Here is a 25,564-nt window from a genome sequence, read left to right on the forward strand (position 1 = left end):
TCTGCCTTCAATGTTTATCACAGGCATTAATGGGAGCCACATTTAACATCTGCCCCGACCTTTTTAAACAAAACAGAAATTTAGCAAAATATTCTTGGCAGGAGACTATTTTGAGTCACACACCTTCAAGGAAAGGATACAAGAGGGACTGTCCTGGCTCAGGCTCATGGCCCGGTGAGTCCACTGGGAGGACTCTGTTGGTGGCACATGATGTCACCAAGGGGTCAGCATCAACCAGCTTGAAATACCACCCAAATCATAACCACAAAAAAGCATCTAAAAAGTAACCACTTATTTGAGGGCAGCACGCAAACTGGCCCGCATTCCTGGAGGAGGGAAGGGTCATTGGTGATATCAATGGAATTTTCCAGCACTTCTTGGGATGTCTTTAATTAAAAGTACTAGTAAAAATAAGCACCTGGTAGTCACCATGCAAACATCCTCTTTCTGACACCACTTACACATTTACCTGTATTATTCCTTGAGGAAACCAATCCTGTAAGTTTTCTGCCCATTCTAGGTACTTGTTCCTGTCTATGGCAGGTCTGAAACTGCTATTCTTAAAAAGTCTGCTTGGGAGTTCCTATTGTGGCTCGGTGGGTTAAGAACCTGACAAAATGTCCATGAAGATGCAAGTTAGATCCCTGGCCTTGCTCAGTGGGTTAAGGATGCAGCACTGCCGCAAGCTGCGGCTCTGATTCGACCCCTAGCCCAGGAACTTGCATATGCTGCTAGTGCAGCCCTAAAAAAAGTAAATAAGTAAATAAAATAAAATAAGATAAAACAAAATAAAATAGAACAGCAAGCCTGTTTGCAAGGCTGGCCCTTGGCTGGCACGTGGGAACTCTGACCTGGGAGGGTCCTCACTGTCCCCAGGACTGAGGTTTGCTGTCTATACCATGGTCTCACAATGCGTCTAACCTGCTTCCCTTCTGTGGATCTGGACGTTTAGAACACAGAGGCAGAGGGCCTGGTGTGACCAGCCCGGGGCACAGAGTCCCTAGTGACTGCCCTGGCAGGACAGCATTTCACACTCGCTGGCACAGTGCGCTGCCGGAGGACTAAGCGCGTCCTAGGAGAGTCCAGGGGCAGGGCTCTCGGCGGCCTGGGCCTGGATCCCTCTGGACCTCGCCCTGCGCCCCATGGGGCCTCTGCTGATGGGGGCTTGTGTCCTTTCCCTGCAGTCACTCTGAGCTGTGGGTTAACCACATTCTGAATCCTATGAGTCCTCCTAGCAAATCATCAGACCTGGGGGTGGTCTTGGGGACCCCGATACAGTCCTCAATCAACCCTTTCCAGGGAATAAAGAAAAGGAAGGAGAAAACATTAAGCTGTGCTGGTACAATAAACAGTTCTCATTTAACCTGTGGAATAAATCTTCAAGGGAGACATTACTCTCTCAGCATTTATAAGGTTCAGAAAGGTGAAGTGTCCTGCTGAAGATCACGGAGCCAGAGAGAGGCAAGACGAAGTCTGAATATCTACTGCATTTCGCCGCACCGTCAGATTACAAAGATCGCCCCTCTGGCTGCTAGGGACTGGCGACAGAGTCTTGTTCTCTGTGCCCCTTTAAGAGATCAGAACCCTTGCCCTCTGCCTTCCCCCTGTATTTGCCCTCACTCTGAGTCTTACCAAATCAGTGGTGATAAACTGCTGATTACTCCTTTCCTCAAACCTGAAACAGAACATATGCTCAATACTACAGTATTCTATACGGTGCAAAATGCAAACAAACAGAAACGCATCCACAAGCTAGTTTCTGGTCCTCTTTTGCCGAGGTTAACTAGTATGACAATGATGCCAGTTACGACTGGCTCTTGTCTGAAAACAAGTTTTTCATCTCTGCTCTTTCCTTCATGCTAGAAGTGAAATCTTTATTCCTTCCTCAGCAAAACTCATCAAAGCACTGACCCGATAGGATGAAAGACTCCCTCTGCCAGGTGGAGGTGTCTGAATATTATGTAAACACATCCAGGCTTAATGAAAAGGAGAGCAGATGTGACTCACTTAAAACTCCGTGAGGCTCAGCAGACAAGGCCTGGCCTCCCAGATGGTAAACCCAACACTAAGGACCAGTCCTAAAACTGACTGCGCAAACCTTCAGTTTTCTGCCTCAGACAGAGAGTCTATTTCTTGCCTTTCCATTAATAAGATTACGTGGACAGTGCTTTCAAAAATGCTGCTCCTGATGACTGTGTAAAAAAAAAAAAAAAAAAAAGGCTATAGTTTGGAAATGTAATTTCTACTTTAAATTCTTATTTGTATTTAAATTCTTCTTTTAAATTCCATTTTGTATTCCTTAAGAACACAATAAAATACAGGAAAGTTTTACTTTATTATTTTCTATTTATTTATTTTTTTGGGCTGAGCCCAAGGCACGAGGAAGTTCTAGGGCCAGGGACTGAACCTGTGCCACAGAAGTGACAACACCGGATCCTTAAGCCACTGCGCTGCCAGGGAACTCCCAGGAAAGTTGTATTAATATGTTTTAAAATTATATGTATTGAATTTGACCTTAAATAAACACTTGAGTAATTTTTAAAAAAATCTTTTCTCTAGAGGGTCCAATTTGTTGAAATTTACGTGTCACTTCGACAAGACACTGTGATATCTAGTTCGGAAAGAATAGGTACACAATATTCAGGTGTCCACTGTTTTGAAAAAGGCCAGAAAAAAAAGCTTAAAGAGGAACGAAGTTGTCCTACGCATCCAGAAAAATGCTAGTGGCAAAAGATGCTATTTACTGAGTGTCTATTATGTGCCCCATAGAGTAGATGCTAGTTACAAAGAAAATGGAAAAGACAACATGAAACCCACCACACTGCCTTCCATAATCAAGAGCTACCCTTAGCTCCTCATATTTAAAACAGCTTTGCAATCTGAGCTTACCAAAAATCACAGCCAACCTGGGTCTCCAGAGAAATGGGTGGCTGGACCGTACCTTCGTCACCACTACTCACGTGTGACAGGGCTTTCAGGCACAGCCACACACAACAGCTCACCGCATCCTCGCAACAGCCCGTTTCACAAACGGGGAGGCGGACACATGGAGGCTGGGGGCTCGTGCAAGGCTACAGGAGGTGGGTGGCAGAGACAGTCCCCTTACAGCCCTGCCACCTCCTCTTGGGAGCACAGAGCACCCGGAGGAAAACAACGTCCTTGCATCATACAGGGCTTTTCACCCGTGTGGGCCTTTGCTGGGGTTCAAACCCCGTGAGCAGCAATCAGAGTATCTGCGGACGCTGCACTGGGTGGGGGTGGCCGGGCGACAGGGGTCCCAGCAGCTACAGTGACTATAAAGTGAAGTGACAGGACGAGGAGAGGGCCCGGCAGCCCGGCGGAGCGGAAGCGGAGGGAAAGAGCACCTGCAGTGGGCGGCTCGCTCCCTCGGCCTCCCAAGCCCTTGTGGCTCAGCCTCCCCCTGACCGCGAGGCTACTTTCTCTATTAAGAAAGGAAAGTTACGTGCATAGAAGAGCTGAACAAATCTCTGTCAAACTGCAGTCCTCCCTTTGGCTGTCAGGACCGAAAGCCTGCGGGGTTTCCACCTCAAGGCCATCACATGGAAGCTGAGCCCCGCAGGCAACAGGCGTTTGAAAGCTGAGCTGCGTCTCTGACCTCCTCTTGACATTACTGGATTTCTCCACAATTATTTATCTCTATAACTTTCTAAAAAAATTCTGTCTTTCTAGGGCCGCACTGGTGGCTTATAGAGGTTCCCAGACCAGGGGTCAAATTGGAGTTGTAGCCACCGGCCTACACCACACCAGGGCAATGCCAGATCCAAGCCACATCTGCAAACGACATCACAGCTCAGCTCACGGCAACAGAGGATCCTGGACCCACTGAACGGGGCCAGGGATCAAACCTGCGTCCTCATGGATGCTAGTCCACTGAGCCACAATGGGAACTCCTAAAAAAATGTTCTGTATCTGCACACTTGATCATATTAATAAGAAAAAATCATTGTAAGATTTCCTTTAAAAACTGACTATATCCAAGAGTCCTTTTCCAAAGGTTTCTAAAGTTTAGATGGCACTCAAGATATGAAAATACATAATTAGCTTTAGAACCTAGTCAGAGCCATCCTGTAATTAAAGCGGTGCCCATGCGAGACGCCACGTCAAAACTGAAAGGATGAAGAGCCGCCCTGTCCCTCAGCTCTTCGATTAGTTTGTGCGTCCCACAAAGTGGAGAGTGTTTTTCTTTGTGTCGCTCATGGACCAGCTGCATGATAAGTAATTTATAAGAACAGATCAATACAATGACTCAGGGACACCACGGCTGTAACAGCCGAAGGTGACACATCTTCAAGAAGCTCCAGTCGCACTTCTGCTGATCAAGAGATTCCCTGTGGCTTCACACCAGCCCCGAAGACTGATGTTTTCTTTTTGTGAAGACAAACATTTGAGGGAAAGCAGCTCAGTACACATCGAATGAGTCCTACGGGCGTTCCGAATGGGAGAGGAGCTGCCCAGAGCTGGCAGCGGCTGGCTGGACCTGGCACCTGCCTTCCCTTCCGTTGGCACATGTGCTGAACGTCCTCTGATGGGACAAGCATGTCAGACGCTGGGGATTCGAGGACACAAAAACCATCCCCGAGATACTGTGCTACCCAACGCAACCGCACCCTGCAACACCAGGGCAGGGCGTCCCCACGGAGGCCCCAGCACGCTGGGGTGCCCCGTGGTGCAGACACATTGCTGCCGAGAGACTGTCTCCCCAGACCTTGGGTGGGTGGCTGAAGCCCCTGGGATGGGCAGCTCGGACCATTTCCTGGAGGTGCCCTAAGACTCCCACTTTCCATGAAGGCTAGGAGAGAAACTGCTTGAGAAACTGGCCCAGGGCAGTGATTTTTTCCCTTTTTTTTCCTTTCTTATTCTGTTAAGCCCACTGTTTTACACAATGGGAAATCTCACAATGAAGCTAGAAATAGACAAAAGGGTGTCTTTTTCTCACAACCCATGGTAGCCTGAGATGGCTCCTGGGAACCTCTAGGAACCTGGAGGGAGGACTTGGAAAAGCAGCGACCGACACTCTGCCACGATGAAGGCTGACCCCAAGTTTTCGAGCCTGGCCCTGTTCTCCAGTTTACACCATGGGCGGGTCAGGGGAGGAATCCTGGATCCGGTGACCTCGCCCCGGGTCCTGCATGATGAAAGGACGTGGCCAAGCCTGGAAGAGGCACAGACACTCCCAGCAGAGGGAAGGCACGTGGCAGACGGAGAGCCTGAGGGTCCACGCAGCTGGCACGCTGACAACTCACATGGACCCGTCGTGAGGAGCTCCAGAAGCACAGCTTGGAGCTCTGGGGCCAACCTAACAGGCTGTGACTTTTTTCCGGAGGATTAATGGGGAGATACGGAAAGCGTTTAGACAAGGAACCCTGGGGGTGCCCAGGTGGGAAAACAACAGTGCATGTCAGGCCGGGGAACAGAGAGACCCGTCACTGCTGCACGTCACAGATGCTTAAAGCAAAGGAAGGCAGAAGACCAGCCAGGCGCCACCAGGCAGGGCCGAGGCAGATGCAACCCCCCCCAGACCAACCTCAGGATCGTTTCACTGGTGCAGCAGTTCTCAAAGGGAATCACGTAGCCGACTTCGTGGCCAATGTTAACATCCATTTCGTCCGCCACTCGGAGGGCGAGCTGGACCGCGGTCTGCTTATGGACCTGTGTGCACACCACGCCCCCATGCTGGTAGTGGACGGAAAGGCAATACTCGGCACACCACTGAGGAACCTTTAACGGGGACAAAGGAGACAGGATCAGCCCCGCTGGGAAAACACCACCCCCACCCCCACCCCAGGGGTTCATCGCTTTCCTCATCTTTCTCCTGCGCCAATGAAGCCACAGCAGACTGTATTATATCTGTATTTTATCTTCGTGAAAGGAAGCAAATTGTGTTATTACTAGTAAATAAAGTTAAACATCTGACAGAAGAGGGAGTTCCCGATGTGGCACAGTGGAAACAAATCCAACTAGTACCCACGAGAACGTGGGTTTGATCCCTGGCCTCACTCAGTGGGTTAAGGACCCAGCATTGCCGTGAGCTGTGGTGTAGGTCACAGACGCAGCTCAGATCCTGCGTTGCTGTGGCTGTGGGGTAGGCCAGAAGCTGCAGCTCCGCTTCCACCCCTGGCCTGGGAACCTCCATGTGCCGCAAGTGCTGCCCTAAAAAACAAAAACAAAACAAACAAAAAAAGAATATGACAGAACATTGTATATCAACTATACTTTGTTTTTTTTTAATTTTTTTTTGCAGCACATGGAGGTTCCCAGGCTAGGGGTCTAATTGGAACTGTAGCCGCCGGCCTACACCACAGCCACAGCAACGCCAGATCCAAGCTGTGTCTGCAACCTACACCACAGCTCACAGGCAAAACCAGATTCTTAACCCACTGAGCGAGGCCAGGGATCGAACCCGCAACCTCATGGTTCCAAGTCGGATTCGTTTCCGCTGCGCCACGACGGGAACTCCAACTATACTTTAATTAAAATTAAAAAAAAAAAACAAAAAACAGGAGTTAGCAAAGACTGTGAAAGTTGGACTCCCAGATGAAAAAAAGGCAGATATAAATAAAAGACAAAGAAAAAAAATTTTTTTAAACCCCAGCTATTCTGAAAAGATTAATGTATTTATTATTATTTTCTTTCTGGTTACAAGAAAGCACCATCAAAGATATGGCTTCTGGCTTAAAACCATTATGTTTTAAGCAATGTAAATATTCAATAGCATTTAGATTAAAGACAGTGATTCAAAATTAAAACACTTACAGTTAAATCTAAACGATCATAACGAAATAACCAGATAAGCCTACTTAACATTTCCCTGGCAATAAAAGCTTAAATACACTGTCATTTATCATCTAAATACAATGAAAATAAGCCCAGTGAGATGGTCAACCAATTCATCCAGATTTGAAAAGAGTTAATTCCAAGACTGCTCTTAGGTCATTTATTTTTAAAATCCTTCTATTGAAAATGTATTATGGATAAAGTGATTTTATCAAGTTCATATGTGTAAGAATTATTATAGTAGAAAGGTACGTAACTCATTTGTATGCTGCAATCCTAAGGCACTGCCATTAAGTTATGCTTTGTTACATGTATTTTATTTTATTTTATTTTTTTGTGTTTTCTAGGGCCGCTCTCGCGGCATATGGAGGTTCCCAGGCTAGGGGTCTAATCAGAGCTGTAGCCACTGGCCTACACTACAGCCACAGCAACGCGGGATCCTTAACCCACTGAGGATCCAGGGGTCGAACCTGCAACCTCAAGGTTCCTAGTCAGATTCATTAACCACTGCGCCACAACGGAAACTCCCTGTTACATGTATTTTAAAAAGAGATCATTCTGAGTGTACTGAAGTAGATCTAAGGTATTTTAAAGTTTTAAAATTTTCAATTATCTTGAGGTTTGCTACTTACTAGACCCATCATGGAATTCTTAGCTTTTTTATTTTATTTTTTTGTCTTTTTAGGGCTGGACCTGCGGCATATGGAAGTTCCCAGGCTAGGGGTTGAATCGGAGCTGTAACTGCCGGCCTACACCACAGCCACAGCAACACAGGATCTGAGCCACATCTGTGACCTACACCACAGCTCATGGTAACGCCAGATCCTTAACCCACTGAGTGAGGCCAGGGATTGAACCCGCAACCTAAGTCAGATTCGTTAACCACTGAGCCACGACGGGAACTCCAGGAATTCTTAGCTTTTAATACGTGCTATAACTTGAAAAAAAAAAAAGCACAGCTTACCAGGAATGAGTTAACTCCAAAATGAACACCTGCTATAGACTGAAAATTCCCAGTATTAAAAGTGTAACTGCAGTTCCTCTATTTTAAGATAGGTGTCAGCCTTGTCAATAGTTTGGAAACGAATCAGTAGTTATTACTCAAGGCCCACTTTGTCCTGTGAAAGATGAGCATTTAACACACTGGGCCCCGGAACTGTGGAATCAAGGCCCACCACAAAGTACCCAGTGACCACCAGGGTCCAACCGGGTGTGCCGCTAGTTTGCTGTTTGTAAACCACAATTTCTTGAAGCGTCTGTTTCCTCTCCTGTACCGCAGGCTGAGTGGAGGAGACCTGCCTTCCAGGCTGAGCTCCCTGTCGTCTTCTCTGCAAGCTCAGCCGGGATGCGCCCTGCCCCCACAGGCAGGAGACCCCGCAGTGTAACCCCCTGGGTCCCTGACCCCGGCATGACCCACACCTCCTGCAAAGTGGTTCATGAGCCCCAAGAGAAGAGGTCAAGAGGCTTGTCACCAAATAACCCCAGAAAGGTCACTCAATACACATTTGTTACAAGAACAAATTAATTTCTTATACTTTCCAGAAATATTTTAAAATTCTATGATTCCCCTGAACTCTACCTTGAATTGTTCCCAATCACACCTAACGGGGTTCACAGGAGAGATTTTCTCTCTCGCTCCCTAGCAGATAATTTTTTCATCCTTGTCAAATCCTTACTTTTTCTTTTGTTTGTTTGTTTGGTCTTTTTGCTATTTCTTTGGGCCGCTCCTGCAGCATATGGAGGTTCCCAGGCTAGGGGTCGAATCGGAGCTGCAGCCACCGGCCTACACCAGAGCCACAGCAACGCGGGATCCGAGCCGCGTCTGCAACCCACACCACAGCTCACGGCAACGCCGGATCGTTAACCCACTGAGCAAGGGCAGGGACCGAACCCACCACCTCATGGTTCCTAGTCGGATTCGTTAACCACTGCGCCACGACGGGAACTCCAAATCCTTACTTTTTCACTTGATTCCCTCCATGTCACCGTCGACTACCTAGGTCTCAATCTGAGACCACAAACGCCACTTTTGCGAAAAAAATCGTATTAAAACTGTTTGAATCTTCGTCTCCGTTCTAGACTCAAAGAAACCTTAAGCTGGACATGCGTGGTTCCTAATTCCCCCAATACTTAATAGAAGACCTGACACATGATAGGGATAATAAATATTTGGATGGATGGAGGGATGAAGACATCAGAATGATCAAAAACAAGGGAGAGAAAGGCTTGGGCTCAGGACAGAGCCTGGGGGACAAGTAGCAGGAATGACCAGTAGCAGACTATGCACAAGAAGAAACAAACAGTCTAAGATTTCTAACTTAAAATACTAGGTAACGGCATCATTAACAACAACTGGAAACTTAACGTAAAACTAAATCAAAGAATGAATGAAGCTAAACAGCAGCATAAAGAGCTTCTGGGAGGGGGTGAAGAGTTTGGGGGAGGGAGGGGACCCTCGGGGGAGTTAGGGAGGCGGTGAGGGTCAGGGTGAAGGTCATCCCGACGGGAGGACATCCAGGTGGAGCCATCCTGGGATCAACGGAAAACAGGCCAGGAGCTAAGAGAGGGGCCAGAGCTAGAGATCCAAACAGAAGCCCCGGAATTCAGGCTAAGGAATCTCTGGAAGGCTTGGAGGCCACGGCCTCATCTGCCACACAGGACAGTCTTGGAGGGGGTACCTGCCCCAGTCATCCTGCCAGTAAACAGCACAGCCAGAACTGATCCAAGTCCTCCAATGTCTCATCGAGCTCAATGTCTGCCAGGCCACAGGTGCTTCCGAGCATCTTTATACAAAGGTGGTGATGGGAGCCAAGAGGTTCTCAGAGCCACCGTTTCTTACCGCTCTTTCGAGCCTAACAGCAGCGTGCAGGACGGCGCTAGGGTGACGGTGGCACTATTTCCAGAGCTAGAACTGCTGCTGAAATGATACCATCCAGTTTTACTAAAAACAGCTCAACACGCTCAGTCTGGTTATTATTCTAAGGTCCAGGACAGCTGCTTTCAAACTCTAGACTTCCACACGATTCAAAGGATTATGGGCCATGCTCTCAAGCTTCTGATTTTGCTTTTTAAGTGCCTCTCATTCATCTCTACTTATTCATCTAAACAAATTTTGCGACGTCAGATGCGTTAACTCTGTTCGAAAGGACCTAAACATCCTGGAGGCTGGCGGTGCCGTGACCAGACCAAACCAGCTGTCCCCGCTGTGCTCTCCTGCACGCCTCCACCGCCAGCAGATCCTTTCCTCCGAGACGAGGAAAATCATCTGCACACGTTTCAGTTAAAGTAACCGGCCACAGGCGGAACACTCGCTGTCTGCCCACACGGGCGAGGTAAACGCTGAGCCAGGTCACCACCAGCTGCAGAGGCCCCGCAAACGCAGGCCTGACCGCAAACGCACGGCACCCCATCCCTCCCCCAGGGCCGGCAACCGTAAGAGGTGCTATAATGCAAAGTGGAAGGGTTGTCTCTGAGCGAAAAGGTGACGCATGAAATCGCCTCTCCCGGTTCCTACGATGTCTGTGCTGCGCGCATCTCCGGCGTCAGTCTCGGCAAAGCCAAGACGCTGTGACGGCTGACGCCTCCGCCAACTCCAAGGACTGGCCACGAACGATGGTTCTGCAAATGCTGTGAGAGGGGGACGTGTCACAATTTCAAGGGACACGAAGGGACAGCCTCACAGGGAGACGCATACCAAATACCGAACCATTCCGCACTCCGGTTCTGAGCCTCCTCTGGGAGGGGCTTTTTCTTTGTCCCAACAGACCTTTCACCCTCCTCCCCAGTCGCTCAGAAACCTTCGTGTCTCTTTGGAAGATGCACCCCTTCCCCCTCCGGCGTCTAGAACACACTTTAGCACCTGGCAAAACTTGGGCCATTTGGTGAACAAAACAGGAAACTGTTCTTTTCGCTGAAAGAAACAAACCTATTTACAAGTGTCCAGGAGTGTGGGCTCGAGACAACACCCACACTTTCTTATTTGGTCGAGAAACTGTCCCTGGTGGGAATGCCGACTTCGAAGACTTTCCTCCTGAGCTCACCTAACAGTTTCTCCACCTTCTCTCCACCCCGATTTAAAGGCCATTTTGCGGACGGTTCGAGGGGCCACACGCGGCAAAGCCTCGGTGGAGGATCCCGCCCCCACCGGCTCCAGGGCGCGGGGTCAGGGTCAGTGTAGACGGTGACCGGCTCTCGGCTCTTATCTCCTCCCTGAAAGCAAATCATCAGGCCTCCGGCCAATCTGCCGACATGAGAGCAGGTAAGAGGAGTCCTCTGAGGAACCCGAATCTAACTGACATCGAGGCTTCAGCAACTCGAGTTTGGAACTGGTGTTTGCTCCGGGGTACAGATTCGGAAGGTGAAGCCAAGATGCTCCGCTCCCGGCTCCAGGCAGGCTGGGCCCAGGGCTGCACGGGGCCGGATCCCGATCAGAGCCAGCAGAGCGCAGGCATCCCCTGCGGTCTCGTCGCTGCTGCCTCAGCAAGAGCACGGCCACCGGGTCACCCTAGTGTGGACCCTCCTGCCCCTCCCCCACCGCTAGAGACCAATTCGCCCCCTCTGCCCGCTGCACAGGAAGGCCGAGAGACGGAAGTCACTGTGAGACGGCCCCCGCAGTTAAACCCCGGCTGGTCCCAAAGGCCCCCAAGCCGTCATCGGATATCCCTGGTCTGCCCAGATCGCCTGATCCCTCCCCTGGGCCACCACCGGCACGGCGAGGTCCCACGCACTCACTTTGACTTAAGTACCAGCATCCTGGAATCCACTGCGGAAAGGAGCCGTTGAGGACCACAATCCACCCGAGGGCAGGAATCCCTACACCAGCACTGCTGCGAGGTGCCTAAGCCAGCTTGGGCCCCTAGGGCGGCGGCGTGAACCGGGACATCAGAATACACTCCTGAGGAGTGGGCCCCCTGGATTAAATGTCCCACGTCCCCAGATATCATAATTTGTACGTATCCTGGGTGAATGCAGGTAGACTCTGCCAGGAGGAATGGTGGGTCAGTGACTCGGTTAATAAAGTGGACATTCCACACCGCACGGCTTCTTAATTTAGGCTAAGTCTCAGGTACGTCACGCTTCTTCACCTCAAGAACCCATCCGTTTCTTGGGAAATTTCAGGACAAAAGCTAGAGAAGGACAAGTAAAACAGTTCTAAAAATACTTGATTCTCTTTTAGGCTTTTTCAAACACCTGCCCCAAAAAAGATAATAAGAAAAGGCTCTACAGATGCATGAAAGGTTGTCCTCTTTTCCAGAGGGCAGTCACAAAATAGCCTTTGTACCATCTGCACGAAGAGAAAAAGAATTTTTTGGATCCAGCTAAACAGTCGCCATCCTCTTTGGAAGGTGTGGGTCTAAAGACAGATTGTTCTCGGAAAGGTTTAAAACTCGGAGGAAAAAGAAAATAGTCTTGGAAACTCTTTAAAAAATAACTAAGTTGGAGTTCCTGTCGTGGCTCAATGGTTAACGAATCCGACTAGGAACCATCAAGTTGCAGGTTCAATCCCTGGCCTTGCTCAGTGGGTTAAGGATCCGGCGTTGCCGTGAGCTGTGGTGTAGGCCAGCAGCTACAGCTCCAATTAGACCCCTAGCCTAGGAACCTCCATATGCCGCAGGTGCAGCCCTAGAAAAGGCAAAAAGACAAAAAAAAAAAAAAACCCAAGCTGTTTGCAGAATTAAGAAAACAACCAATGCTCCCATTATTTAAATTAATGCAGAATAGGCCTCCTTTCTCATCGTTTGAGTACTGTTCTGATTTCTCCCACCCTGAAGATACACACTGCCTCACACTTGCCAGAAACAAGCGTGATTTATTAAGATGATTAAGAAGTTAAGGACGACAAGACAACCACTGCCAGGTATTAACATAAAATATCACATCATACGTGACAGCAGTTCTTGCCTCTAAGATCAGAAATTCTAAAAGAAAACCCGAGGAGTGTACATTTCACAAAAATGTTAACAAGAGTGCAGCTTAGCAATTCTGAAACAAAATGTTGAGTATTCTAAGGTCTTATGAACAATGAGTGCTAAGTTTCTTATAGCTGAAGAAAGCAATTCCAAACACGGAAATGAGGAAGGCTATAGTGAACACTGTGCAACTGAACTGGAATCAGAGGCATCAATATGAACCCATGGTTTTTAAGAACAGAGAGATAGCAACAGAGATAAAGGCAAAAATACACAGGAACTTCCTGTCATGGTGCAGCAGAAACCGACCCAACTAGGAACCATGAGGTTGTGGGTTCGATCCCTGGCCTTGCTCAGTGGGTTAAGGACCCGGCGTAGCCATGAGCTGTGGTGTAGGTCGCAGACACGGCTCAAATCTGGCATTACTGTGGCTGTGGTGCAGGCCGGCAGCTGTAGCTCTGATTTGACCCCTAGCCTAGGAACCTCCATATGCTGCAGGTGTGGCCCTAAAAAGCGTGCACGCGCGCACGCGCGCACACACACGGCAGAAATATACATAGGGAAGGAAATACATAAAAATAGAAAAATAGAAAGGCAAGCAATTGAAAGAGCTGGAGAGAAAGAAGGAGAAACAGTTACAGAGCTGGAGGGAAAGAAGGAGAAACAGTTACAGAGCTAGAGAGATGTGTGCATACACACGCGTTTACCTCCTTGCCCTGCTCACTGAGAGGGCCTAGAAGCAATGATAAGCCAGTGGCATCAGGCACTAAGTACCCAGTTCTTGGCTTTTAAATATCATTCTCCATGAAAAGGGACCAGGGTTTCTTGAGAAAAAGGGCTGTTTCCAAGACTGGAACAGGGAATATGCTAGATGGGCTGCAACATCTTACTGGGCCAGAAAGAAAGAAATGCTCAAAGAATGACATCAAAAGGACACAAAAGTCACTTGAAGGGGTTCCCAGAGGCTACACTGAACAACAAAATAAGTGGGCTTAGTAATGAGTCATAACCCACAGAAAAAAATAAGAGTTTATGAATCCACACTGACATAAATAATGAAGAAGAAAAAGCTCGGTTTTACAGAAGAAATGCCAAATCTTAAATGTGGAAGGACTGTTGGAATTAGAAAGATCACCGTTTGGTTACTACCACGCAATCACGTACAAGCTAAGAATCACCAAAGGTGCCAAGAGCAGCAGCTGGGAGCACGAGGAGGAGCATCCAGAGCCTCAAGGTGCCTCCCTACGTCTTTTAAGTGATGGCAAGGTGGTAACTTGACAGTAAAGATCAAGACAGCCACCGTCTCCCCCAGTTATGAAATTTACCACCACCAGGCGTGGAGAAATCCTGGCACGATGTCCTGAGGTGGACCCACTGCACCCGTGTGGCCTCCCTGCCACAAATGCATAATCGGAATCGAATCCAAAGCAAACACCAGACAGACTCAGATCGAGGATGTTGTACCAAAGGCCCACCTTGCACTCTGCAAAAGGTGCTGGGGGAGTTCCCATTGTGGCACAGTGGAAACCAATCTGACGAGGAACCGTGAGGTAGCAGGTTCAATCCCTGGCCTCGCTCAGTGGGTTAAGGATCCAGCACTGCCGTGAGCGGTGGTGTATGTCACAGACGTGGCTCGGATCCTGTGTTGCTGTGGCTGTGGTGTAGGCCGACAGCTGTAGCTCCAATTCAACCCCTAGCCTGGAACCCTCCATATGCTGTGGGTGCAGCCCTAAAAAAAATAATTAAAAAAAAAGTTCTTAGTGGGAAAACTGATGAAATATAAATGTCTACAAACTAGGTAACAATGAGATATCAACATTACATTTCTGATTTAATTAAATCTTGACTATCCTTTATTTTTTCCATTATAGCTGGTTACAGTGCTCTGTCAATCTTCTACTGCATATCCTTGTTCTTGTAGATGTTGCTAAAGCACATGGAGGCAAAAGGTAGCATATCATCAACTTGCTCTTTTTTTTTTTAAGTTTAATTAACTAATTAATTTTTTTTTTTCTTTTTAGGGCCATACCTGGGGCATACAGAAGTTCCCGGGCTAGGAGCTGAACTGGAGCTGCAGCTGCAGGCCTAGGCCACAGCCACAGAAACGTCAGATCTGAACTGCATTTGGGAACTACACTGTGGCTTGAGGCAATGCCGGATCCTTAACTCACTGAGCGAGGCCAGGAATTGAACCTGCATCCTCATGGGTACTAGTCTGGTTCCTAACCTGTGGAGCCACAATGGGAACTGTCTCAACTCACTCTTAAAAGGTTCAGAATAAAAAAAAAAAGTTTGTGTGTGTGTGTGTGTGTGTGTGTGTAGGGAGAGAGAAAGAATGATAAAACTCATGGGGTTAAATGTTAACATCTGGGGAATGTGGGTGAACTATATATAGAAAATCTTTGTACTATTTTTTTTGCAACTTTTTGCCAGTCTGAAATTATTGCAAAATAAAAACTTTAAATAATTTTTAACTTGCCATTTGTGCACAGAAACCAGAAAAATTACACTGCTTCAGCTTTCATCATTAGCTTCTTACGACAAACTGAAATCATTCACTGTGGCAACAACTCATTATAACAAATAGTAAGTCAGAATAAATCCTTAATATTGGAAGCTATAAATTAGATTCAATAAAAAAGAACACCTATTGGAGTTCTCGTCGTGGCACAGCAGAAACGAATCTGACTAGGAACCATGAGGTTTCAGGTTCAATCCCTGGCCTTGCTCAGTGGGTTAAGGATCCGGCATTGCCATGAGCTGTGGTGTATGTAGGCTGCAGATGCGGCTCGGATCTGGCGCTGCTGTGGCTGTGGTATAGGCCGGCAGCTACAGCTCCGATTAGACTGCTAGCCTGGGAACCTCCATATGCCACGAGTGCAGCCCTAAAAAGACAAAAAAACAAAACCAAAAAACACCTACTTGTCATTCCACCTCTCCTCAAGTTCCGTTTAGAAAAAGTGTTAGAGGTCATTAAAAACATCAAAAATCTATATCGTGGAAAAAGTTAGAATTCCAGCTCAGAAAGTTATGGGACATTAGGAAGACAAGTTACCAAATCCCTTTGGACCAGAGCTTCAACATCTGAAAAATGAAGCGGTTCCATTAGATTGTCTTTGTCGTCTACTCTTATTCTTACATTATAATAATCCATACATGAATTTCGTAATAAAAATACTTATTGCTCCCTTTACAATTTAAAAATAAAATACATAATCTCACTCAAACCAAACCTCGAGTTCAAATATAACAACAATAAATATACCAACAACCCATACAACTCAACGACAAAAAAACAAACAACCCAATTGAAACATGGGCAGAAGACCCAATCAGACATTTCTTCAAAGAAGACATACAAGGCACATGAAGACATGCTCAACGTCACTAGTTATTAGAGAAACGCAAATCAAAACTACAATGAGATTGTACGTCCCCACATTAGCCAGGATGGCCGTCGTTAAAACGCTACAAACAATAAACGCCGGAGAGGGTACGGAGAAAAGGGAACCCTCCCCTGCTCGTGGAGACGTACGTTGGTACCACTATTTTGGAAAAGAATATGGAGGACTCAGAAGACTAAAAACAGAATTAGCCTTTGATCCAGCAATCCCACTCCTGGGCATATATCCAGAGAAAACCGTCATTCAAAAAGACACATGCACCTCTGTGTTCACGGCAGCACTATTTACGATGGCCAAGACGTGGAAGCAACCGAAATGCTCATCAACAGAGGACTGGATAAAGAATATGTGCTACATATGTGCGACGGAATACTACTCAGCCATCAAAAAGAACAAAAATGCCATTTGCAGCAATACGGATGCAACTAGAAATGATCACACTGCAGTGAAGTAAATCAGAAAGGGGAAGACAAATACCATGTAACATCACTTGTATGTGGAATCTAAAACATGGCACAAATGAATCCGTCTAGGAAACAGAAAAAGATCCACATAGAGGACAGATGTGTGGTTGCCACGGAGGGGTGGAGAGGGAGAGGGATGGACCGGGAGTGTGGGGTTAGCAGATGCAAACTATAATAGAACGGATAAGCAATGAGGGCCTACTGTACAGCACAGGGAACCATATGCAATCTCCTGGGACAGACTAGGATGGAAAAGATTATAAAAAGGAATGTATATATACGTATAACTGAGTTCACTGTGCTGTACAGCAGAAATCGGCACAATACTGAAAATCAACTATACTTTGATTACAAAATTAAAACAAAACAACACCCCCCCAATATAACAACAATAAACTGGCCAATATGCATTCATGAACTATCTCCCCTGATTCTTTCCCCCTTCGCAGATCCGGAAGTGTGTGGCTCCAGGCCTGGATCATATCTGTTCACTCAGCTATTTCTTACAGGCTGGAAGGTAAGAATTTCCTTGCGCTTTTAAATTTCTGTAACTTAACCAACTTCACCCACAAACATACCCACACATCTTGGTTATCGGACAGCTGGGCATGTAAACACGGCAGTTAATTCCCAAATCTATGGAGGACAAATAATAGCTACCACACCTTTTAAGGTCTAATATGCAGAGCAAAATAATTTGAATGGATTTTTGTACTATCCTAAAGAAAATCCAGTGGTACAATGAACACAACAGCTGTCCATATAAGTATTAACTTTTATTTAGTTGGTTTTAATAAGTGAAATTAGATAAGTGACTTGATTGTTGTGCCTGAATGGCTAATGCTCTTTTTGGTTTGTTTTCCGGTTTAGACAGTGTCCTCATTAGCTAAGAGAATGCTGCGCTGTCCCGCGGTAACGCCCTGAGGAATAACAAAGCGCAACATGAAAAGCGGATGGTTTTTGCGGGAGCCACTCACCTGCGAGCTCTTTCCACATGTAGCATCTCCTGAAACGATCACCACCTGACTCTGAAGGAGATTCTCCATGAAGGAGTATTTCTCCTTCCATATCGGAAGGTCCTCTCTTTCTTTCAGAAGCTTATAGTAACGGGATGAATACGGCAATCCGTCAAAAGGGTTAAGTTCCAGATCCTCACAGGCCAAAATCCCCTCCTCGTCCCCGTCACTGGAATCGAGGGACTCAGGAAAATAGCGTTTTTCCGAGGAAGACTTTGGACAGTCCAGCTCTTCTTCTTCCATCTTTTGCCCCAGCGAGCTCAAGCGGCTGCCATGCTCCTGAAAAACCCGCTGCAAACAGAGTTACCCAAGCTCAGGTGTCCCAACGTCCGGGACTTCTGCTCACGGTGTCAGCAGGTTGACTTCCTCGGATCTGCACCTTTTCTTCTTGGCTGCATGAGCCGCTGGGCTGGCTCCCTCCAGCGCTCCTTGGCACCTTAACTGCTCATCGATAAACCGTGCTAAACACAAAGAAAAAAAGAAGGAAAATCAGGCACATACACATACAGGATGTTCAAGAGAAAAAGTATGGGCATTCAAAAGCGTGGTGTTGTTTTTTGTTTTGTTTTGTTTTTTCTGTTAACTGGTTACTGTCTGCCACTTCTGCTGTCTGTTCAAAAGGCCAGAAATAATTTAGGTTAGCCCTTCAAGTCTAGCTGGCTGCAGTTTTTCCCCAGCCAGTCTAGAAAGCGATTCCACACTGGACGTGGTGCCCTCTGCCTGCCCTCTGTCACAGGTCCCTGCGTCTTGATGGACAGTGAATAGAAAGCTACAGGGGGACATTGTGGTTGTGAGGCTCCATCACGTGGTCACTAATCCCACTACAAAAGGGCTGCCAGACCCTGTACAAGGGAAGACTGTGAGGCCTGGTGAGTATTCTGCAACCCCGGCTGGCTACAAGAAAGGTTATTAGTTAGTTATTATTAAGAAATCCTGTAGTTTAAAGGAAAATATTTTTTTGAAAAAAAAGCAAAACAGTTCATTTTACATTTACTTGTGCCAGTTGACAAACTCAAGTGAGTGAACTTTTTCTTTTTTTTTTTTTCCATCTGAGGCTATGGGCAGCTTTTGTTAATGAGGTCTTTTGTTTGTTTAATTAAACCAGAAATCTCAAGCATATTTCTCCAGATTCCTGGGTCTTGAGCCAAATATGTCAGATTCAAGAGGCAATAAAATAATACAACACTCAAATGAAATGAAGAAGAGAAATTGCCTCAGAAGGGGTTAAAATTTATACCGGGAGCATTCCCCATGTGTCAGGTAAGGGGTCCTTCCTCTCCCAATCACTGGTGATTTTTTAAAAATCCAATCAGGATTGCTGGAAATAAGCCACTTTTTCCCATTAACCAAGTGAAAACTCAAAAAACTCACGTAAAAAGAATAACAAAATACAGTTCATGCTATTTTGCCACTGAGATCACTCTTTTTAGAGCACCCCATTTGTCCGAACGACTGCTTTAGACTCAGAAGCACTGGGCTCCAGGTCCAGCTGCTCATCGTGGGTAATGGGAAAAGTTCTGCCATTGGTCAAGCCAGACTCCAAGGAAACAGTCACTTGAGAAGCGTTCACTGCGAGCCTTTTCAGGGCTGAAATTAATAAACGCATTCGGACATGCTGGGGGGGAGAGGACGAGTAGGGGAGAACTTTTACAAACACACACACACACAGGGGCCAAAAGAGGGAGCACCCAACCACCAGACCAGGGAAAGGACGTTCTAACTCTCTGAAGTAGAGCTCTTCAACATCCTCTCTGGAAGCCCCTGCTCTGCGTCGCAGTGGGATCACGGCGGCGAGATCAGACAGACGTAACACGGAGTAACTGCCCCGCTGCCCCATCGCTGAGGCCAGACCCACACAACAGCTCCAAGCAACACAACAGCCTGAGATCACAGCACCAGCTGACCCTGAGAAGGTATTCGCGAATCAGAAAACTCTGCTGCTAAGAGAAGCGAACATTTCGCTTTTATTCACTTTTTCTTCTGTTCTGATGAGAATCCCTTCCAAGGGATCGCATCGTACATGCAAACTAAGTTGCTGTAATCATGACCAAGGAGTGCCTCGCGTACTGTTTCTGAATTATCTTAAAAAAAAAAAGCACAGCTATGATTTCTGTGTCCTAATATGTGTCCTTCAAATGTTTCTCTTAATTTTAGGACACTCCTAAAAGTGTAATCATCTTGTAATTAAAGTAAAATCTTACATGGAAAGTACTGACCACTTTGACCCCTTGGGATAGTCATGTTTTCTGAACAGTCATCTTTTTTCCTTCTGACGGCCACACCTGCGGCACATGGAAGTTCCCAGGCCAGGGGTCAAATTGGAGCCACAGCTTCAGGCCTGCACCACAGCCAGAGCAATGCAGGATCTGAGCAGCATCTGGGACCTATGCCATGACTTCTGGCTACAAGGGATCCTTAACCCACTGAGTGAGGTCTGGGATTGAACCCACATCCTCACAGAGACACTGAGTCCTCATCCTGCCGAGCCCCAACGGGAACTCCTGAATCATCTTTCTAGAATCTAAGGCCCACCCGGGCCCTTCCTAACACATACCAATGTATGGCTACATCATGCACGTCTCTGTCACGGTGATTCAAAGATGACCACAGGGTCTCTGCTGCTGCTCCATGGCGGGGGGCGTCTATTTCCTCTCCCCTGGAGGCAGAGCAGCCCCGGGACTCGCTAAGACCAGAGGCCCAGTGCAGGGATGCTGGACTACTTCCAAGACATTCACATGCTTGAAATACTCCCCCTGGAACCAGCTGTCATTCTGTGAGATGCCCAAGCCACATGGCGAGGCCACTAAGAAGACACCAAAGCTTGGTGTCTGCTGATGGAAAGCGCAGACCGCCAACCATGTGGGGGCGTGGAAGCGGCTCCAGCTCCGTGAAGAATCCAGATGGCCAGCAGCAGGCGCAGCCAAAGGGGCAGCCGGCAGAAGGGGCAGCCACAGGAGCCAGGTCACCGGAAGGTACCGTCAAAGGGAAGACACGGTCACTGCCCTAAGCTGCCACGTTCTAGCGACAGATAACCGCACTCCTGCCCACCAGAGTGCACTCAGAATCACGCTCCCCGGGTGAGGCCATTCTGCTCCTGCTTCTCTCACCTGCTCTCCTCCCTGGCATGTCAGAAACCAGTCAGGCTCGTGTGACAGAGACACTTGCCACGGTGGAGTCCACAAAGGGCTCTATGCCGAATCCAGAGTCTGAAGGAGAAAGCTATGAAGTCTCTGGCATCTATTTCCACTGCTCTCGGGACCTTTACTGCTACACAGCCTGAGCTCCAGATTTGGAGGAGGGGGTAGCGAGTTTTGAGCCCCCGACTCCCACGATATACACAAGCCTCTCCTCGTTTATCAGGCAACTAGCATGTATCGATTCTTTTCTCCTAGATGTAATGAAATACATACAAGAGACCCACGCCTCGGCCTTCGGGAAAATGAATAGCACCACCCTAAATAAAGGAAAAGAAATAATACAGTAGGTCACATGCCACTCCAAATAAAATTTAATAAAAATTGTTATCAGTATAAACCACATTCCAGTACAAGAATTTTAAATCGGAAAGACCGGTATTTGCTCATTTTCAAAGCTATCTTACATGAGACTACAGATTACCTAATTTGTCAAAGACGGCCCTTTGAAGTGACGCTACTCCAATCCTTAAATGAGTATTCATGAAAATAACACATATCTAATATAACATGACACCACCTCACCAAGAAAAGAATCAGAAGCTGATGTAAGACGAGCTGTGTTTTAGCCATTTACAAGGTTGGCTCTGGCCCAGTGACTCTGGGAACGTAAACACAGCTCACAGACTAGGAAGGAGAAAGTCCGCAAGGGCCTCAGTGAAACAAGACTGAAGTGCGTCCTGAGCGACGGCGTTTTGCTGCCTGATGCTCCTCGGCATCTCTCTCCAGGTTCGACTTGATATAAACGTGTTCTTCACACCCCCCGCCTCTCGAGTGCGCAATTTTAGCACCTGCTTTTAGCAAAGCGCAGGGAGCTGGGGCCTGCCCAGCGCCATCTCTGGACCCCTTCCCTTTTCTCTCTGTCCCTGTGGCCTCGTCCTGTCTCCTGGCTTCAATGCCATCCCGTGGGCAGGACTCCCATGTACATACCCTGGCGTCCTCTCTCCTAAACTTCGGCCTCCGTATTCGACCACCCATCCGTCATCTCCAACTTGGCTATTTAAACTTTACATGCTCGAAATGGAGCTGGTATTTGCCCCAAAGCCATAAACCTGGTCCTGTCATCTCCTTCCAATTGCTCAGATAAAAATGTTGACATTATTTTTGATTTTTCTTGATCTCAAATCCCACATCAGATGCTTCAGTGGGATGTGCTCGACAGGACAGCAGCCTCCTGTTGCGCCGGCCCAACCTCTGGGATTGTGAATCTGCACTTTGCTTGATAAAAAGGCCCGCAGGTGTGACCACCTCAGGGAGCGGGCACAGGGAGATCATCCTGGGGGCAGCATAAGGGTCTGCCAATCAGGGAAGCGTCCCTCGCTATCGTTGGCGGGAGATCCAACCACGGAAGAAAGGACAGAGAGGCGACGTTGTTGGCTTTGAAGATGGAGGGAGGGGACTCTGAGAGGCTGGGAAAAGCAAGGAAAGGGATTCTCTCCTGGAGTGTCTAGAAAGCAGCAGAGCCCTGGTGACTCCTCCGATTTTAACCCAGAGACCCTGTGATGGACGTCTAGGCTACAGCACTGTAAGACAATAAATTAGCACTCATTTGTGATAATTCGTTACGGGAGTGGTAGGAAACCAATACATCTGATCATGTCTGTTCTACTTTAAAATGTATCAAGAACCCCATACCTTCCACTGCCAACAGCTGGCCTGAGCCGCCAGCCTCTCACTCGGATCCCTGGCTGGTCTTCCTGCCACCCTCAGGCCCTTGCAGTCAAAGCGATCCTGCTATAGTCAGCTCAAGTCTCCTCCGCTCAAAAGCTACAGCTTCCATCTCATCTTACTCCAAGGAAAAGCCGGAATCCTGAACGGGATCCACACGTCCTGGGATCTAGGCCCATGGCCTCTCTGCCCCGTTTCCGTCGGCTCCCGCCCTCGCTCACTCTCCTCTACCCGCGTGGCACGTGCCTGCCTCTGGAACTTCGAGCCCCTGAAGTGTCCTTTCCTCGGAGAGGGAGAGCTGAACAGCAGCTCCCTTACTTTGTAAAGATCTTCATCAAATGTCAACTCAGCGAGGGCTCTGCCGCCATCTGGCTGCCCTAAGCTTTTACCCACACCCCCTGTACCCCCTACCCATTTCCTAGCTCCTCAACCTGCGTTGTTTTACCCAGTTTTGTTGTTGTTGTGTATTGTCGGCAGCCGCCACCAGACTGCAGGCACCAGGAGGCAGAGACGTGTCCACTCTGCTCACCGTGTCTAGAGCAGAGCGGGCAGGTGTAACACAGTCCGTAAATACTTGCTGAATGAATGAGTGACGTCATTGGCGCATGAGGGACACTGCCCTTCCACTTCCAGGCCGCCGCCCGCATTAAGGCAGGGACCCAGCCCTTCCGAAAACGCCCCGGGATCCCACCCCTCCCGCTTCCCGGGCCTTTCATCCTGAGACGCCCGCGACTGCCCGGCCCTGCCCCGGGGCTCTCACTCCATCTCTCCCACACACATTCTACTTGCATCCTCCCGACTCACCCCCAGTTCTGCTCAGCTTGTAATCCTGCTGAATGAATAAAGCGGAAACACGTCTGTCAGGAACTCACCATGTTTCTGGATTTCTCTGACTTTTCCTTCCCCTTTCATTCATGACAGAATATTAGATCCTTGCTGTTTTTAAAGGATATGGCCTGAAATTTTGGTGAATCACCACATTCACCAACTGAAATATTTGTACAAGCGCTTAAGCTTTCCCTTGAACCACACACCCAAAGGCAAAGTAACTCCCTTTTCATCACTTATCAAGGTTGCTTTTTTCCTGGTGACTTGAGAAGAGTTTCTGTGTAGAGGATCACAGGGCTGCACGCAGCCTCACCCAAGAGTGAGTGTCCTGCTTGCGCCAGCAGACCCCTCATCTTGGGGCCCCGTGTCAATAACCAATGTGAGGAGGCAACATCCACAAACGCCAGGGAACTACTGAACTATCTGTGTTACCATCTTGCCCCTATAGTTTCTGTCCCTCCAACAGGACCATTATTGAGCTACATCCTCTTTGGCAACTTTCACCGTCTGAACCCAAATACCGTGGGTACTTGATTAGCAATTAGAGGTTGAATAGACAATGAATCACTTTCTGTTCTTTGGAGATTTTATGCTTTTGCTGTTGTCGTTCTTACAGCCGCACCTGTGGCACATGGAAGCTCCTGGGCCAGGGGCTGAATCAGAGCTGCAGCTGCCGGTCTACACCACAGCCATGGCAACACCGGATCCCAGCTGCATCGACAACCCACACTGCAGTTGGAGGCAACGCCAGATCCATAACCCACTGAGTGAGGCCAGGGGTCCAACCCGCATCCTCACAGAGACTACATCAGGGCCTTAACTTGCTGAGGCCCAGTGTGAACTCTGATTTTATGCTTTTAAGACTAACATCTGATTGTGTTTTATTATGGATGTTATTCTCCATCTAACAGGTTGTCTCGACTCTCAGGCCTTCTGACGGCAAGGCCTGTCCTTTCATGTCTTCCGCTGTCTTATTCGACCAGTAACTTGAGTGCCTACCAAGGGTCTACCCTATGAGCACGTGGGGACACATGCCAACAGGCAGGGTGGTTCCTGTCCTCGCGGGGCTTAGAGTCTAGGTGAGGAGAAAACAACCATTCTTAATCTTATAGTCAAAAGGAGGGAAATATTGCTGGTATATATCAAGAGAAAGAAAAAGGCTCTGGGACAGGTAAGTTTGTAGACGAGACAGAGGCCAAATCACAAAAGATCTGATGTGCTACGGTAAGGTGACTGTCGTTTAAATGCCATGGATCTAACTCGCCTAGTCATTTCTTGATCAAAAAAAATTTTTTTTACTCTTTGTGCTTTTCTTTACAATTCTCTCAAGTCTGATGTTACTCGATTTTCTAAATATTATTTATAACTTTTCTAACATCTACCTTTGGTTTTCTTAAAGTTATTACTGAGATCAGGTTCTAGGAGAGCTGGTGACAGTTTAATGTAAATGGAACAGACAGGCGGATTATGAGCAAGCTTACCAAGCAGGGCATTAAGAGAAACCAACAAATCATTTTCACATGAAAAATTACAAGAAATATTAAAAACTAAATAACATTTCTCAACTTGAGTATTTAAAATCATTTTCACATGGGTCTGTGAAAATAGGCTTCTCTGGGGAAACACACACATAGCTTGCCTTTTATTCTTTTAACATGGCTCCCGAATTCATTTTGACACTATCCACTTGACCAATGCATTTTTCTTGAAGAATCTCTGCTAATTTTTATCAAAAAATTTCAAATAATATCTATTTAATGCCTCTCTATTCTGCAGAGCAGGAAATTTTTTATTATTTAAATGTTTGCAAACAGAATCAAAAAGAGACTCAGAAATTTAAAAAAAAGTCCTTGAGGGGAGGTCCCATCGTGGCTCAGTGGTTAACGAATCTGACTAGGAACCATGAGGTTGCGAGTTTGATCCCTGCCCTTGCTCAGTGGGTTAAGGATCCGGAGTTGCCGTGAGCTGTGCTGTATGTTGCAGACACGGCTTAGATCCCGTGTTGCTGTGGCTCTGGCGTAGGCCGGCAGCTACAGCTCCGATTCAACCCCTAGCCTGGGAACCTCCATATGCCGAGAGTGTGGCCCTACAGAAATGGCAAAAAGACCAAAAATAAATAAATTAATTAAATTAAATAAAAAAAGAAGTCCTCGAATCTAAGGATGAATCTTCTATACTACTAATTTCAGAAAGTTGGACTTTTGCCACTTACATTTCAAAACTAAGATACTCCCTAGCCACGCAGGTTTCTGACTCTCCCAGGAGGAGCATAACCCTAATAAGGTG

At 47.4% G+C, this 25,564-nt stretch overlaps 1 protein-coding gene across 5 annotated transcripts in view; it reads right to left on the reverse strand.

The window, feature by feature from the left end:
* The window catches only part of DHX32 (DEAH-box helicase 32 (putative)), a 54,137-nt gene that overhangs the window by 21,183 nt on the left and 7,390 nt on the right, over positions 1 to 25,564 (reverse strand). For 4 of the 5 annotated variants that reach the window (XR_007132446.1, XM_047762555.1, XM_047762554.1 and 1 more), the window contains 2 exons: positions 17,550 to 18,049; positions 5,546 to 5,739 (listed from right to left, as the gene is read on the reverse strand). Coding sequence is in view for 4 of the 5 variants with exons in the window: in XM_047762555.1 (XP_047618511.1) it covers positions 5,546 to 5,739; positions 17,550 to 17,831 (476 nt within the window). In the remaining variant the exon portion in view is untranslated. Of the gene's footprint in view, positions 1 to 5,545; positions 5,740 to 17,549; positions 18,050 to 25,564 lie in introns of those variants that run through there. The other variant, XM_047762557.1, reaches the window with a different exon arrangement.

The sequence above is a fragment of the Phacochoerus africanus genome, chromosome 15 (assembly GCF_016906955.1).
Source record: "Phacochoerus africanus isolate WHEZ1 chromosome 15, ROS_Pafr_v1, whole genome shotgun sequence".
Lineage (NCBI taxonomy): Eukaryota > Metazoa > Chordata > Mammalia > Artiodactyla > Suidae > Phacochoerus > Phacochoerus africanus.